The 17973-nt window shown below is 42.2% G+C and overlaps 1 protein-coding gene across 1 annotated transcript; it reads right to left on the reverse strand.

The window, feature by feature from the left end:
* Positions 1-81: 81 nt before the first annotated feature.
* Positions 82-17875, reverse strand: tmprss7 (transmembrane serine protease 7). The gene is made up of 17 exons (XM_031584405.2): positions 17498-17875; positions 16371-16572; positions 15280-15410; positions 15097-15164; positions 14591-14784; positions 12696-12924; positions 12122-12246; positions 11821-11933; positions 11390-11496; positions 10703-10839; positions 9640-9747; positions 8855-8962; positions 7835-7951; positions 4859-5105; positions 3534-3802; positions 1077-1213; positions 82-466 (listed from the first exon to the last, which is right to left on the reverse strand). Exons 1-17 carry the CDS (start codon positions 17564-17566, stop codon positions 305-307), a joined length of 2523 nt encoding a protein of 840 aa, XP_031440265.2. The 5' UTR covers positions 17567-17875; the 3' UTR covers positions 82-304.
* Between the last annotated feature and the right edge of the window lie 98 nt (positions 17876-17973).

Consider the following 17973-nt stretch of genomic DNA (forward strand, 5'->3'; position numbering starts at 1 on the left):
TTTGAATTTCAGATCCAATCTTGCTGTGACATTGGATACAGCAGGTCAGGGTTATATATGAAAGTGCTGGTATGAACGGAATGCTGTGATTGACATCCAAAAAGAGGAGAGAAGAAAAGCCATGGAGTAACTCAAGATATGCTTTATTGTTCATGTTTTACTGCTTAACAGGAAGAAACGACACATGAACAGGTACTTTTAAGAGGCTAATGACCATATATTATCAGTGGATGCCATTTTGGAGGGGCGTAGAGTCAGCGGTGAACTTTGATTGGCTGATTGGGACATGTCTGTGACTGTGAGGTCATTGAATGTGACTGTGGATCCACTCTGTGAACTTGGCTACCCTGGTGTAGACGCCCGGCAGGTTGGGGCGGCCACAGCCCGCGCCCCAGCTCACGATCCCGGTCAGGAACCAGCGGCCCCCAACCTGGGACCGGCACACCAGCGGACCCCCAGAGTCTCCCTGAAGGAAACACAGACCATATAAAGAGACAAGAGGGAAATTATATTAACTTTAAATACATGTAGTTCAGTTCAGTTTAGCATGGTGCTCTGGCAGCAGTGTTACATGAGTGTTACAATAGCAAGTCATTTAATTAACATGACATAAAGCTGCTTTAATTCTAGATTCACATCAAGATACTTGTGAAGCCTCTAAGAGTCCACAGCAATAAATATAAAAGTGAATTTAGGGATGTGAAGTTTGGTGGACACACCCAGTATTAAGATACAAATAACTTAGGAATTCCAATTCCTTATGCCATCATTGTCTAGTTTATATGGGACACATACTGTACTGGCTGTATGTATCTCTACTCAAAGCTGAAATGAGACGGAATGATGACAAAAGTTATACAAGAACTGTTGGCAGTAAACCAGTAAGACCCACTAAAGGACTGTTTTCTGTAGCTCACTGGCAGAACAAGACCGTGAGTTCAACTACAAGGTAATGGGTTTGTTTTGCCAGGGAGCACATAGCCTGATAAAAATGTATGCCTTAACTGCTCAGTGAGTTATAATGGATAAAAGTGTCAGCTAGATGGATAAAATGTAAATCCGGAGGTCTCACTCACCCTACAGGCGTCCTGTTCTCCTGAAGGCACCCCAGCACACAGCATCCGGGGCGACACCGGTCCGTACCTCCTCTTGCACTCGCTCTGGCTCAGGATGCCAACTTCGGCCTTCTGCAGCACGGTGGGCAACACTTTATCTGGGTGCGGAAAAGGGCAAGCTTCAGTTAGCTCGCTTTTGCATGCGTCCTTTCACTACTTCGCTTTTTTTTTCTCCGCCACTTCTTTTTTTTTCCATCCCTTCTCCTGGTTTAAATGCTGCACTCTTTCAGCTGAAGTTCAGAAAAGAGCTAGAGTTACAACTTCCACCTCGGAGAACAGGACGTACAAGCATCCACACTGTGTCACAATGTTTTTGACCAAATTCCTGAATCCCAGGTGAGCAGTACTGCCTGTCCCAAGTTTCGACTGTAAGCATACAGATTTTCTATCCAATACATTACCCCATACATTTGCTACTTCATACATTATTAAAGGCACTGTCTGCAATTCGGACAAAAGGTTGTTGAGCTCAACAGCCATTCAAATTACACATCTCCTTTCCGTGCTCCTGAAGCAATGTGTTGATTGGCTGGAGTTGTTTATGATGTGAGCCACTTTCTTTCCCATTTACAGTGCCAGGACTGTGTAGGGGCACAGAGTTTTGTTTTTAAGTGCACACAGACCGGACGGCTAGAGGACCATGAGGAAAAGATTTGCTTAAAGTGTATTGGATTAGAATCACGGACTGCACCTTTAAGCACATGCATGACCATTACTAATGTGTGAATGAGGCACAAGTCTTTGATTGCAAGCACATCACCACATTCACCTCTCCCTTCAGCTGCCAAGAGGACAAGCCCTGTAGTATTCAGTATTCAGATTCTCAGGGGACTGCACTCATCCATTGTCCGTGAGAGTACAGTTATCTTTCTCACTGAGACAGAGATGAGCCACAAGGGAGCAGTTATCTCAGGCGACACGACAGCGGCGAGGCTGATCATTGAGGGCGATGAGTCAGCTTACAGGGAGGAGGAACTGGTGCTCGGAAAACCTGCCACTTAACCTCACTGACCTCAAGCGGAAACAAGGTGACCATCCCTCCACTGTACACTAACGGACAAAATGGACAGAGTCTCCAGTTTCAGGTTTGTGGGCATCCCACATTTCTGACAGTCTCATATGGTCAACCAACATAAACTCTCTGGTCAAGAACCGCACAACAGCGACTTTACTGTCTAAAGGCACTAAGGAGGGCCAACCTGCCACAGCAGCTGCCGGTGTCTTTCTAACGCTGCTCCACTGAGAGTGCCCTGACACATGGGATCCTAGTCTTAGTATGGCAACAGTTTTTGCGGCTGACAAGAAGGCTTTACAGAGAGCCATCAACGCAGCCCTGCCCAGAAGATCACCATGCATGCATCTGCCTGCCCAGGAGGATCTGGAGGCCCATCTACAGCTCCCGTTGCCTGCGGAAACCATCCTATCTTACCCCACCCGTCACTTGTTTGTCCTTCTGCCTTCAGGAAAGCGCTACAGGTCCATCAAAACACACACCACGAGATTCATGAACAATTTCTACCCCAAGGCCTTTAGCACACTCACACACTCAAAGAACACCCCCCATAGACAATACTTATACTGCGCGCATGCGTGTGTGTGTGTGTGTGCGTGTGCGTGTGCGTATGTGTGTGTGTGTGTGTCTGTGTGTGTGTGTGCGTATTTGGTTTAAATAATGCCATGAATGCACTGGCTGCTGTGACCTCACCTAACTATTGGACAGACAGAGGAGACAGAAAAGATTGAGGTGATTCACGCACACACATAGAACAAACACTCCCACACACACATACACCAGTAACAATAGTCACTCAGCCAAAGTGGGGATGTTTGGCATGTTATTTCTAAAATGACACATTTATTTTCGATTCTGCTTTGGATTGGTCACCTCACCTGACTCTCTGACAAAGGGAGTTTTAAAAAGTGATTTACGAAACACTGTCATAAGATAGAAACCATACTGTTGAAAATGTGCTTACTTAATTTGCTTCTAAGTAAAAGTTAGAGAAGCAAATTAAGTAAGTGACCACTTATTCTTGAATATAAAATACATCACTCCACTGTCTCATTATACCACATGAATTAAACAAGGAAGTTGTTCAATTATTTATTATTCCATATTAATTATGGAAAAACAAGCTGTGTCATGCTTGTTGCATCATTTATTCTATTATGTATTTTTTCCTTGACCTGAAATTTGCTGCCATTGTACCTCACTTTGCATACAAAACATCTGCTAAATGACTAAATGTGAATGATTCAATGATTCAATGTGAATACGAATATACAGTACATGATTAAATAACGAAATGTAAATACAAATGTTAATGATTAAATGTGAATATAAATGCAAATGATTCAATGTGAATATAAATGTAAGTGATTAAATGACTAAATATAAATATAAGTGCGAGCGCTGACCTTGCTCAGAGCGGTATCCCCAGCCGGTGACCCAGCAGCGGTGGTGCTCACTGAGGGCCTGGGAGGTGGCCGGGAGGCAGGCGGGCTGGATGAAGGAGCCGAGGGACGGAGGCCATGGCTTACGCAGCTGCAACAGGGCGATGTCGTAGTCGAAGTTACGCGCGTTGTAGTACTTGTGCACCACAATGCGACGCACGTCTGCCACGTGCTTGGCACTGCCCTGGGTGAGCATGCCCATGTGGGCCGCCCACTGGCGTGGGTCCGAGAGCCTGTAGCAGTCAAAAAGTCAGAGGTCATGAATCAGATGTAAATGTCCCCTCCCCTTTCATGATGGCATCTGTAAGCTAATGTTTTATTCAAATTGACTTATTTGTCCAAAGCAGACTGAGCCTGCCAGGGTCGAAGGTCATAGGTTCTAGCTCATGGATGAGATGGAAATGATCCCACCCTTTGTATGATGGTAACAGGAAGTTAAAATAAAAGGCCCATGTAAATAGGATAATGTATGGCCTAAGGTATCAAAAGTGATGGTGTCACTCAAATAAAAGCTCAAATCAAAAGCCCATGTATGTGGCTTACATCAACACTGTATAAGATATGATATTCTAAATGGATATCACACTCATCTTTAGAAACAGTATGATAGCATTTACATGTAGCAATCTGTCACACCTTTTACCATACTCACTTATCATTTCTCAAACGTAGACTTGCAGTACTTGTGATTCCTTATATGATGTTATTTGGGCATCTTAAAACAGCTGGGCCCTAATTTAATTGATGAGCTACTGGCAACGAGCAAAGCAATGAGCAACAAGCAAATTCTGCCGTGCATGAACTGAAGCTAATTTAATAACTTGGCAAAATCACTTTTTTAATACCATGAGGACAAACATGGGTGGCTCAGTGCAATGCTCCCACACGCAACACGATAGCTTTAGCTCACACGCAATGTACTTTGCTCATTGCTTGTTGCTTTGCTCGTTACCAGACAATGAAATTAGGGGCCAGTATGTTATGCTACAGATATCAACATTTGTGCTGGTGTGCTGGTGTTCTGGTGAAACGGTGTTGATATTTGAGCTGGAATTTATTATGGCCTGGTCTGAGCCACTAAGATGGTTTCCCAGGACTGTGTATGAAAGTTTTCTTCAATGCTTTTAAGTTTTTTTTAAACACTGAATGGACAGCTAGAGGAACAATTCACTGAATTTGACAAAAAGTTAAATCCCCCCCAGGAGAAAGCACAAAGGCAAAATAGTGTATTGGATTAGAATTGCGGACTGTGCCTTTAAAGGTCACCCTTGGGTTACACTCAACCTCACCTGCTGAAGCAGTGCGCCGCTGACAGTAGCCAATCAGAGGAAATGACAGAGGCTCCGCAGTACAGGTGTCCAGAGAAGAGGAGGCTGACCTGCCATGGCCACTCCCCCTCCAGCGCATTGACCCCTCCTACAATACGGCCCTCAACATTCCTACCAATCATGTGATCCGGTCCAGAAACTCCACCCACATCAGCGGGAATAGAAGCAGTGTCTACCACTCTTTTCACCAGAGAGGGCCGACCACATGCTGTAGGGTGAAATACAACATACAAGAATGGACAGCCAAGATTATATTATATTTTATTCTGTATACCGCCTTGACAACTGACTCAGTATAAGTGTATGGGCTTGACATGACAGTTCAAATCCAACATTCTTAGAAGATGCCTTGACTCGAAAGTTATGCCTTATGAGACACCTGTGTATTACGGCACAAGACAACAAGGCAGCAACCCTCTCTCTTGTATGCACCAATTGTCTATTTATATGAGTGTGATTGACTTTAAATGGCTTTCAGTGTTTGGGGCAGTAATGGTTCTAGATCATGGTTATGATGGACAGGGCCACACTCGATGATTCCACACCGACATTAAAAGGTGTGTGTGTGTGTGTGTGTGTGTGTGTGTGTGTGTGTGTGTGTGTGTGTGTGTGTGTGTGTGTGTGTGTGTGTGTGTGTGTGTGTGTGTGTGTGTGTGTGTGAGTCACAGAAGCAGGCTGAGTGATCAAAGCCCAAGCTTGTTCTCAGCGCTCTTACAGAAAATCACCCCAAACAAAGATGGCAATTACTGCCGAGGCAACAGGGCAGCGCAGCAATTACTGCCCGGTTAATTAAGGAGATGGTAAAATAACATGTTTACAAAAGTACAGGTTCACCTCAAGGTCGAGTCTTTTGCTGTGTGGCTTTTGGGTTCAATAAAAACAGTATGGTTCAGGTGGGACTCAGTAAAATGTCTATGGGTCATAAACTTAAACAAACTATATAATTGGGGTATAATGAGGGTTAATTGACAGGAAAATCCAGCTGGGGCTGTGCATGGAATTTAGGTGAGTTGCATCGATGCCTGTGACCCAGATTTCTTTTTTAGGACAGAGTTTGATATAGACTGGTTGTAGGGGTGGGCGATATGACCAAAATCTTCTATCACGGTATTTGTAATTTTATATCACGGTTACGGTATATATCACGGTTTATTATACGTAGGGTGACCAGATTTGGGTTTTTGAAAAAGAGGACACTTCAGCGGTGGCGAAATGTGTCCACAGACATTTATTTATTGACCCTTAAGAACACTAAGGTGCAGAAACAATACTGCCTCCATAGGCTATTGGCCTAAGCAATAGTGGCCAGTATCCATTGAATCTTTAAATAGTAAAATAAAAGCAAAGTGTATGTAAAAGAAAAAGGAAAAATCTTTCTGTGGCATTTAGTCCAGTGCTTATGTTTCAGTGGTTCTTTAATGTACTTTCAGAAGATAACTCAAGTGTTAAAACTTTCTTTTCAATGTGTGTCCATATGTTAACGCAATAATGATGAGATATTTTCTTTATATGGCCACATATTAAAATAAAAAGAAGTTAAGAAGTTGGCCATTACACATAGACATATATACATAGACGCTCCATTGACCGCCTCAGCCCGTTGCTGCGACGTGCTAACGTGATGACGAGGTGATGACTGGTCTGTAAACAGACCCAAGTAAATGATGGAGCTGCAGTTTTTCTGGATAAAAAGCACTATAGATAGCGTTTATATTTCTCAACCGATTTCACTGAGTCGTTTTTATATTCAAGGGTTTATGATCTACGTGGAGTACCAAAAAAAGTTTTGTCTCCATATTACTTAGAATCTCGTTGGTTTGGCCGTAATCGCCGTTGACATACATACATGTATATGATAATCGCTGCTACACGCTCACTGTTCTTGTGCTCTCACAGCTCATTCACTTTGAAATACTGAAAAATAAATGCCTACACTAGACACTTTTCAGTCCATATTTTTCAGTATATTGAATCTTGCCCAACAAGTAGGCATGATAGTCCTTGCAGGTTATGTGCTTAAAAATTGTACTGGGTATCGTATTATACGGCTCTTCAGAATGTTCAAAAAAGTTCCGTTGATTTGAATGGGCCACCCCAACGTTCGCAGGTCTGTAATTTCTTTATTTTCACTGCCGCGAAAATGTAATGACCGCTGACCATCTTTCATATCATTCCGCAAATAGTCCGGTCATTTAACGTAACGGGAAGTAATGGGTTCTATTTTATTTCTCAGCAGAAATCACAAAACGGCTACAAAATCGTTAAAGAGGTATTTTTGGAGGAATGTCTATTGTTTTGGCGAGTTACTGTATAATAAGAGGGATGAAGTATAGTTCGAAGGTCATTATCATAAAATAAATCGATTGGATTTCAAAATAAGAGTATACCGCGGTTGAAACGGTATGGCCAAATCTCTCCCGGTAGACACATTTCTACCGTTGCACGGTATATACCGTCATACCGCCCAGCCCTAGCCATCATTGGTGTATGTGGTAGTGACAATGAGTTATTCTAGGTGAACTACATGAAAATGTCAGTTTGTGCATATGCATATATGATATATATATGTGTGTGTGTGTCTGTGTGTGTGTGTGTCTGTATGTGTGGTTCAGACTTGTTTTTTATTGAGGGCATATTGTTTAATCAAAGCTGTTGCAGTCACTGTCACATTGGAACAGCTTGCGATGACTTCTTCAGACAGAGGAAGTGACATAACTGACACGTGGAGCTGCTGAAATGTCACCACTGTAGTGGCAGCAGCTGTCATACAGTCAAGAGTGAAGCCATTAAGGGATGACTATTTTAGCTGTATGGTGATTAGTTTAGGGGTATTTCATGGGTATTTCCAGCTATGTTTATTGCGTATAAAGCCAAGAAAAGGACAGGGCACACTCGTCATGCTGTCCATGTGCTGTACAGCCACTGATTTATACTGACCACAGTCCTTCTCATCGCTGCGGTCCAGGCAGTCGGGGACTCCGTCACACTTGGCGTTTCTTTTCAGGATGCAGGTGCCACTCTCACACCTGTAGCTGATGTCAGAGCAGCGGGTCTCTAAAGGAACACAATTACAAACTCAGATTCATTTACAACTATTTACAAAACACAAAATAATAAAATGGCAAAGAGTGCAGAGAGAGGTTGAGATGTAGTAAGAGAGACAGAGAGAGGTTGAGATAAGAGAGACAGAGAGAGGTTGAGATATAGTGAGAGAGAAGACGAGAGGTTGAGATATAGCGAGAGAGACAGAGAGAGGTTAAGATATAGGGAGAGAGACAGAGAGACAGAGAGGGTTTGAGATATATTGAGAGAGACAGAGAGAGGTTGAGATATAGTGAGAGAGACAGAGAGAGGTTGAGATATAGCGAGAGAGACAGAGAGACAGAGAGGGGTTGAGATATAGCGAGAGAGACAGAGAGGGGTTGAGATATATTGAGAGAGACAGATTGAGATACAGTAAAATATACAGTACAGTGAGAGAGAGTGAGGGAGACAGAGAGAGGTTGAGATACAGTGAGAGAGATAGACAGGGGTTGAGATATAGAGAGAGAGACAGAGAGAGGTTGAGATATAGTGAGAGAGACAGAGAGGGGTTGAGATATAGTGAGAGAGACAGAGAGGGGTTGAGATATATTGAGAGAGACAGATTGAGATACAGTAAAAGATACAGTGAGAGAGAGTGAGGGAGACAGAGAGAGGTTGAGAGAGAGAGAGAGAGAGAGGTTTAGATATATTGAGAGAGACAGATTGAGATACAGTAAAAGATACAGTACAGTGAGAGAGAGTGAGGGAGACAGAGAGAGGTTGAGATACAGTGAGAGAGATAGACAGGGGTTGAGATATAGAGAGAGAGACAGAGAGAGGTTGAGATATAGTGAGAGAGACAGAGAGACAGAGAGGGGTTGAGATATAGCGAGGGAGAGAGAAAGCATTGGGCAGACCTGAGATGACACACACCTCTAGTGCAGTTGCTTTCATCTCGCCCATTGGAGCAGTCGCTCTCACCATTACACACATAGATGGGGTGGAGAGGGCTGCTGCCTCCACAGTTCTTAGTGGGACTCGCTGGAAGGTAAAGCACACCATCACTGTTCACTCACTAACTCACTGTCCATCACATTCTAACCTACAAGTCCAAAGAAATTAAATTCAAATGTATAGATTTATCTAACTCCATTAACAATAGACAGGGTGACAAAGCCCTTTATAGAGCCTGAAGCCTGCACCCCTTAGAGCAAGCAACGCCAATGGTAGGAAGACAACTTGAGCAGAACCTTGTGCAGTTGATTTTCTTGAGCACAGAGGCTTAACTTGTAGAACGTTCTACTGGTGGGAAGATTAATTGACCAGCTATGTAAGGGATAATGTATAGCCCGGCTGTCATTATCGAAAAATAAATCCCGACGGGACGAACAGGACCCCGACGTGCAGCGTACGATTATGACCGCCAGACTATACATTATCCCGCTTATTATACGGTTACTTGCCAAAACGATAAAAGACATTCCTCCAAAATACCTCTTTTTAATGATGTTGTTACTGTTTCGTGATTTACGCAAAGAAAAAATAGTTCCTCATGCAAACAGAACTTAAAAGTTTCCGGTGTTGCATAATCCATTCAAATCAACTGAACTTTTTGGAACATTCTGAAGAGCCGTATAATAAGTCAGACTACTGCTGCGATGCTGTGTCTAATGAAAGTGCTGATTTAGTCTGAGTAAACCTTAAGCTAATGCACGTACAACAGAAGACCTCATCACTCTCGTCCTGACAGTCGTCCAGCCCATCACAGCGCTGGCTCTTGTCCACACAGAGGCCAGTGGAGCAGAGAAAATGCCCAGCAGGACAGGCTGGGAGAGAGAGAGAGAAAGAGAGAGAGAGACAGTGAGACTCATTATCATAGTGATTCTTAACGCACTGTAGTTTCTTCAATGAAATATCGTAATTCAATGAATTACCTCCTTTCATGAAGAAATATCTTACTTTCTTAAAGTTTCAATATAGAAATATTTCTTCTTATTTTTTTAAACATGGTTTAGGTTTTTTACTCATTTTTACTTAGAATCAATTCTAGAAACAAATGTTCTTAATCTCATTAGAAATAACACTCTCAAAATTCCAACATGAAATAATCATTTTTGCTCTGTGAATTAGGTGGGAGTTTTGTGTGTAATCTTGGCATCCAATTATCTATGAACACACAGGCTGCTCATAATCAAATTCCAGTGCTGCTTGCCTCAGGTAATTAGCTCTCTATATTACTCTAATGACTGTATCAAATTGCCACTGTGTTAAATCTAGCATGTTTAATTTAACCAAAACAATGAACACTGCCAGTGGGACCTTCCTGAAACTAAATGGTTGTAAGATGTTTAACCCATTAGGGGACATCAGTCAGTTAACCTGTGATAAAGCTGTTCATGTGTTGACTGTATCTTAGTTAGTAAAAGTGTCTGGCGAAGTGCACGTATTAATGTGTGTGTGTCTGAAAGTTACCACATACATTGGCTGGTGTGTGTGTCTGGTCATAAGAGCATGTATTGATGTGTGTGTGTGTCTGATAGTTAACACATACGTTAATTGGTGTGTGTGTCTGGTCGTAAGAGCACGTATTGATGTGTGTGTGTGTCTGATAGTTAACACATACGTTGGCTGGTGTGTGTGTCTAGTCATAAAAGCACGCATTGGTGTGTGTGTGTGTCTGGTAGTTCACACATATGTTGGCTGGTGTGTGTGTCTGGTTGTAAGAGCATGTAGTAATGTGTGTGTGTGTGTGTGTGTGTGTGTCTGGTAGTTAACACATACGTTGGCTGATATTGAAGCTGCTGTAAGCGGCTGTGAAGGGCGGCTCCGAAGTCCGAGAGTTGCAGCGGAACACCACCTCAGGATTCCGGTCGGATATGCGGAAGACCGTGGAGTGGCCAATGTACCTTCCACAGTATCTGAGGAAAACAAATGCCGTACCTTAAGAAACAACACATCTCAACAAATCAGATAGCTTAACAACTAACACGTTTAGAATGATACAAAAAGGTACTACAGATATGAGCACGCATAGTTTAGAATTCAAAATGGATTCCAAAAGGTGCCACATTCTCATGGATAAATTCACTAACACTTGAGCAGAAGATTTTCTGATGCTATTGCTCTTCTGTGGCATATGATATACCTCAGATATACAAGAAATTATAAAAATGTATACCCCGCAGATGAGAAATACTCTTTTCTGATTGGCTTGCAAGTGTTCGTTAGTTCTATATAATGGGACACCTATGGAGTAGATCCGCTGAAAATATTTATTCGGCGTTCTATATCAATGCTCTGGAAACTGTGAATGGCACCATGTCAATTATAGTAAATAATGGTTGAATGAAAAGCTGCCCATCGATAGAGGCTGCTACAGTTAGTGTGTTGTCAGGCAAGCTAATGGATGAAAATAATTATTTTGTGATTCTAAATAAATATATACCTAGAATATAAAGAAACGCTCACATGATTTCATTGACTGTCCACCAGCCGTGTTCACAAGCATTCAGGTCCTTACGATTCAGTACATAGTTCTGGAAGGTCAAGGCCACCCCTAGATCAGCACGAGGGGCCTGAAACACAACTACACTTCAGTATAGGAACACAATATACGTAGGATAGGAACATTATATACAATAATATACTATAATATTATGTAGGATAGGAACATAATATACTATAATATACTATAATTTTATGTAGTATAGGAACATTATACACAATAATATACTATATGTTATGTTATGTTATAATATAACACAAGTCATATATGGTATTGGTGCCCAATGATTCCTAAGAAACACTGCTTCGTTATGCAGGCTACACATAGCTGGAAAAGTTTTTAAAAAACTTGTCCTGGTCCACGTTTGCCCAAAGGCCGCGGAGAGGGTAGTTACCTGAAACCTCCACGTGCAGGAGCACTGTGGGGGCAGGAGGCTGGGGTAGAACGGACTGGTAAACTGCCCGCTGGAGCCGGCGTCTGCTGAGGTCTTAATCGTGCGCAGACACTCTATGGGATGTAAACACACGTGTGTGTCAGACACACACATACGTACGTGCATTCTCTCCTTCTCTGTTTCTAATTACCATTCATTAGATCGGTAAGCTAGATACTAGTCACACTCCAGGGTGTGAAAGCACACACACACTCTTCCATACACACATCTCCATCTCCCAATATACGTCAGTCGTACTTACTCTCCTCATTGACGGCTTCAAAGTGTCCAAAGAAACTTTTGGTCCCTTGTATCATTTTGAAGAACAGCAGCATGACGTTGGAGGTGGAGACCATAGACACAGAATGAGACACTGGTTCACAGGCCCTGCAAGCCAAGAGTTATCCATTAAGTATTTATGAAGGACAAGGCAGACCTGTCCTGACCCACTTCAGCTAAAGAGCACCCTTTAGCTTTGCTTTAATGTCAAGGGTTTAAACCTGAAGGCGTGAGATTACCCTTTTGTCAAAGACATGACTGTAGTTAACTTAATGATCCTTAATGTTATATGTGTTGTTAGGCATTAGAGACTTACACATGTCTCAGCAGTGTGATTACATAATTGTACTTAGGTACAAAATGCATGTAGATATCCTTCAAATATTAATTATCATCATCATTCTCAAGAAGCAACTCAGGACCATTAACTTCTCAGGTGACTCTAATTTGATTCCCATATGACTCGCTTGATTCTCACTCCTCACTACCATCTAATTCTAATTCTCAGGTGAATTCTTTTTTTTTTAATTCTTGCTTTGAGTCTCACTTAGACTCACCGATGAAGAACCCTCCCCCTCATAGGCAGCAGGGAGTCGTACACCGTGAGTGAGTCGCTCACACAGTCAGTGGGCTCGATGTGGAGAGACTTGATGGTGAGGCGTATGACGGTGCCTGGAGCAGAGGTGAGCTTGATGTGGCAGCTCAGGACCCCCCTGGAGGAGATCACTTTAAGGGGGACCATCACCTCGGGCAGGCTGGCGTACATCTTATCCGCACACTGTGAAGCTGGAAGGAGAAGAGGTTGTGTGTGATAGAGGTAAAGCGTTTTATGACTGTTGAGGGGTACTTGTATCTCCTAGGTTTGAGAAGGCCCAGTTTTAAAGGATACAATTTTGTTCTCCCTGGCATTCTGTAACACTGATACTGGTTCAAATTTGCTATAAATATGTCATGACAGATTCATAAAATAATTATGAGTGATTCAGTCCTGCCGTGCATATTGTAAAGGCACTCACCAGTAGAAGTTCCTGTGAATTCAGAACGAAGGGCAGCTGTGAAATTAAAAGAAATAATTAAACTGAATTATCTTAATTTTCTGAATCCATCCACGACACAGAATATGTCCACAAACTGTATGTCCACCCTAACCCTTTTTATAGTTATACACAGGAAAAGATGTTAAATTCCTCGTGCTATTGGTTGGGGACATAGTGGCCAAACCTTTCACTGTCACAACAACCAAACAACCTAGCCTAAGTATTATAACAACAAGGTGCACTACAACCATCATAACGATACTTAATAATACTTCACAATAACAACAAAGATGCCTTTGTGAGCATTACACTAGGGTTGTCCCCCACCTTCCTTTGTCAATGTTTCGTTGAATTAGGCCCATAACACCTCCAGAAAGCTCAACAGTGGTGTCTGGCATCCCAGACCCATCCCTATCCATACTCAGGATAGGTTGGGACACATATCAGGGACAACAACAGATACACTTCAAGATACTCCTCGAAACACCTTCACATGCATATCTCAGTGTTTGAACTATGCACTGCCTAATATAATATAATGAATAGTATAATTATAAAATCAAACTAATTTTGCATGCCAAAGGCTATACAGGGTAAGGGGTAGGAGGGTAACCCCCTTGGAAGTACGGATCCGGGTTAGGGATAAGCGTGGTGATTGGATACGAACCAACATTAGGGTAAGGAAAAGGGGTTGGGGGTGGGAGAGAGGGGGCGGATTACAACCTAGATTAGGGTAAGAAGATGAAATGGGATACGAACCTGGTCACCTTAGGTACCCAAACATCTTGCAACAATAGGTTTCATCCTTTAATACAGGTTCTTTCACATGTCTGTGAGCGTAATACAGGTTCATTCACATGTCCCCAAGTAGTCTGTGATCACCTCAGCCATAACAACTGGCTCGCTTTTTCAGCAGCCTCAGACAACTCCTTTAAAGCTCCTTTGAGTGACCGCCGTTGAAAATCAAAATCCAACAGAAACGTGGTTGATTTAGCTAGAAAGCCTCTAACACGTACACCCACTGGTCGTGTGTGCGCTTGCTAACCACATTCCCTTGCTTCCATTATCAGCTCTGCATACTTTAGCTTCTTCCTGTCAAAGGCTTCCTCAATCAGATCTTCAAAGGGAATCATTAACTCAATAAAGTAAACAATGCACTCACGCTCAAAATACAACACCATGTCTGGTCTCATAGCAGTCACAACAATACACCGCCTTCTGACATCAGTCAGCAATTTCCAAAGCTGCAGTTTGCCTCATTTGCCAGTACTGTTTGTAGGGGCCTGGTGTCCACTTCTCTGCCCCTCTCGCACAAAATAAATTCTAGACACAGAATGATATCACCTTCACTGTAAACTCCATCACATTGTTTCAATTCAGCTGATGCCCCCCACACCCCCGTCAAACACACATACCATTTACCAATATGGAGTCTATGTCCACTGGGAGGCCCAGCAGGAAGCCCACAGAGGACCTGTTCTTCAGGCTGGTGAAGACGGAGTCTCTGAGGATGGCTCCCACACACTCCTCACACACTGCGGGGGACTTTAGTTGAGGCACCACAAACACCATCCAGAAATGCACTAGGACCCCACCTTTGTTGTCGTTACTGTCAGAGAAAAAGAGAGAGAGAAAATCACTGCATTTCTTCCACAAAATGATAAGAAAACACAGACATGACAATATTACCAATGACACTGTTTTTGTTGTAATGAAACCAGTTGAATAGTTCTGTGCTGGGTATTTACCCTTGTGATAACACAGGAGTTTTTTTGTTTGTTTGTTTTATTGAGTTATTGAGTTTTTGCTGGTGCTGGTGCTGGTTTACTGGTTTTACAAAGTTTATTTTACATGCAAGACTTTTTGAGTTAATTTATTTATCAAGATCTGACTGGTCTTGCAGGTGTGGTAAGATGCTTACCTCAGATCTGATATAAAAGTGTTCCTGTAGAGTCTGGATACTGATGATGTTTTGTACACATCACTGACCTTTAAAGGAAATGAACGGTGATTAGGGCTTGATGACAGAAAAGCTGACACACATTAAAAGGCTGCATATTCAATGGAATTAATGTTTATGTCAGTCAAACTAATGTCCACTTACAACATGTTGTATCCTGGTTGCCATGGACACAAACTCATGAGAATCTGCTTGCCGGTACTCTGGGATGAACTCTGCATTGGCAACACGGAAGATTCCAGCAAAATATACTCCGCTGTTGCTCTCCCTGCGAACTAAGAGTGCCAGAACAACGCTATGTACGAGGAAACTGATATGTACATAAATGACAGACTTTCGTTCGTCCCTACATCATGGACACATAATTGATAAGTGCATTACTGTCTTTATACACTGGACCTCATTGTACCAGGACTAGCAAAATGGTACAGGAGTCTTTTTTTTCACAGAGACCACATTTTCACAAATATATACTAAATATACTAAATTATTATCTGTGAAAATATGAAGAGAACAGTGGTCACTAACAGTGGTCTATATAACCATCACATATGAATCTATGATGTATGTGTCACTGTTGTGGTACTGGAGTTCAGGACTCGTGACTCCACTTGGACTTGAGCACCGATGACTCCAACTTGGACTCAGATTCAAGCATTGACGGCATTCGGACTTGGGTGTTGGAGACGAGGACTGACTTTAAAAATGAAAAAATCTGAAATAGGCCATAATAATTTATAAAAATTGATAACTATATTAACCCTAGGGCTGTCAAGCGTTTAAAAAAAACATCGAATTAATTACATAATTTGTGATAAATTAATCTACATTAATCACATATATGAATTTTCTGTGAAAAGCATTTAAAAGTGTGTCAGATTTGCCATTGTGAACTGACAAAGTAAACAAGCTTTGGCAGTGTGATGTTCACCACACATCAATGGCAAACAGCAGATACTTGAATGAACTTTATGTAATAAAGAACACATTTTCCTTATTCCTGATTTATCCATCTAATTATTTCCTGAGTCATCAGTGAACTGAGACTCAACTGTGACTCTTCTTTGGTAACTCGGATTTGGACTCAGACTCGAAAACTGGGGACCTGAGACTCAGCTTGGACTCAAGGTTTAGTGACTTGACTTCAACACTGGTATGTATAGTGTCACTATATGCCTAACTGTTATGGTGGAGATGTAGTTTGGTATAAGGTAGGCCTACGTGTTTGTACTTACATATGAAAACCCACAGGAGAGACCACATGATGACCACAACCACAAACACCACTACTGTAAAGATGATGGCCATGTTCTGGAGGGTCCAGATGGAGTTGAGCTTCCTCGCCCTCTCCTCCCTCCGTCTGAGTCTGTTGTACCTCCGGCATAGCTTCTGAAGCATGGCATCCACAGTCGCTACTTCCACTGACACATCAGCAATCTAGGGCAAAATAGTTGTGCTGTATTTCGGTAGCTCATTTGCAAGAAAGTGAGTTGTAGCCTAGTCACAGACTTAACCCATTGATTACATGCAGATTAGTGATGGTGGGTGGCATTTTACCAAGGACAATTCAAGAGACTATTTGTAAAGTCATTTACTGAATAAACTGACCTCATTAAGTCAGAGGATGCAAATTAAAGACTGCTGTATTGTATTTTGTTATCTGCTCACATATCATAGCGGCATTGTATTACATTCCATTGCCTCATCCAACGAGATCCAAAACAGAGCTCACGACAATTTTACACCACCACAAAAAAAACTGCAAATGTTCTCTTTTGGATATTAGTGACTTCCATGAATAACTTGACAGTGTCGACTGTGACCGTTACTTTTCCCCCCAGAAATGAGATGTTTTTGAAGTGATAAGTGATAATTGTTTCACAGCTCCTTATAGCGCTGTGGGTGTCCAGTTTAACTTCAGTGCAGTTTATGTCTGGTCACTGTAGTTCGGCGTGTTGTGTTTTTAAGAGTGGTCAAATGTCAGAAGGTCAGCTTGACATTACTGTTGCCAGCTCCGTAACCCCCGCAGTGCTGGAGGCGCATTGTGTTTCTATTGGCATTCATTATTCATATATAGTCATTCCATCCCTCTACTTCTATATAACCACGCCATACGTGGTCTACTTTGTGGATAAACTATCGTGTCTCTGAAGTTGTCAGATACAAATTACCATGATATGACAACTTAAATGTTGCATGTTGAAATGCAAGAATATGAAAGGTACACGACAAGCTTCAAAACACAACACTGTAGCCGTTTGGCAACACGAATTAGGGTTTCATTAGGTAATTAGGGTTACCTTAGTCATTCAACAACCTCATCCTTATGTATGCTATTACTGATAAATTTGACATGACTTACACTTGCGATATCGCCTTGAGCCGCATCGTCTGCGCCCTTCTGCTCGCTGTCTTCGCGCTCGGACTCCATGGCACAAAAACATTACTTAAATCAGCTTTCTCCAAATGCTGGGTTTCAAGAGCTTTGAAAACTGCCATTTACATATTTTAAGTGAAGATCGATAAAGGATTCCCCCTGAAAATAATACAACGACCGATCCATCAATGAAGGTGTAGGCTACAAAGCAGGACGTCCGCACCGGTAAAATTGTGGTGCTCTTTTTGCTACACTAGAAGGATGTAACAGTATCCGCTCAGGTGAGCAGGGGGAACATCAGCTCTGTTCGCGGTATTCTCCCAGGGATTTATCATGGCTTAACACACAGGCAATACAAGGGTGATAATATGATACAATAGCCTTAATAAAAAATAATAAAAAAACACTTAAACTATCTTTGATACCCTCATCTGAGCACGTTTAGAGGCTTTACCTATTCT

Source organism: Clupea harengus, chromosome 17, assembly GCF_900700415.2.
Source record: "Clupea harengus chromosome 17, Ch_v2.0.2, whole genome shotgun sequence".
Taxonomy (NCBI): domain Eukaryota; kingdom Metazoa; phylum Chordata; class Actinopteri; order Clupeiformes; family Clupeidae; genus Clupea; species Clupea harengus.

What these genes read in the sequence shown, in the direction of transcription:
- tmprss7 (XM_031584405.2), bottom strand. Translation starts at nt 17,566, where the DNA reads ATGGAGTCCGAGCGCGAAGACAGCGAGCAGAAGGGCGCAGACGATGCG. An exon ending in TCTCCTGTGGGTTTTCATAT is followed by an intron (nt 15,411 to 16,370) that starts GTAAGTACAAAC and finishes TGGCACTCTTAG; the next exon opens with TTCGCAGGGAGAGCAACAGC. An exon ending in AGACTCCATATTGGTAAATG is followed by an intron (nt 12,925 to 14,590) that starts GTATGTGTGTTT and finishes TTCTCCTTCCAG; the next exon opens with CTTCACAGTGTGCGGATAAG.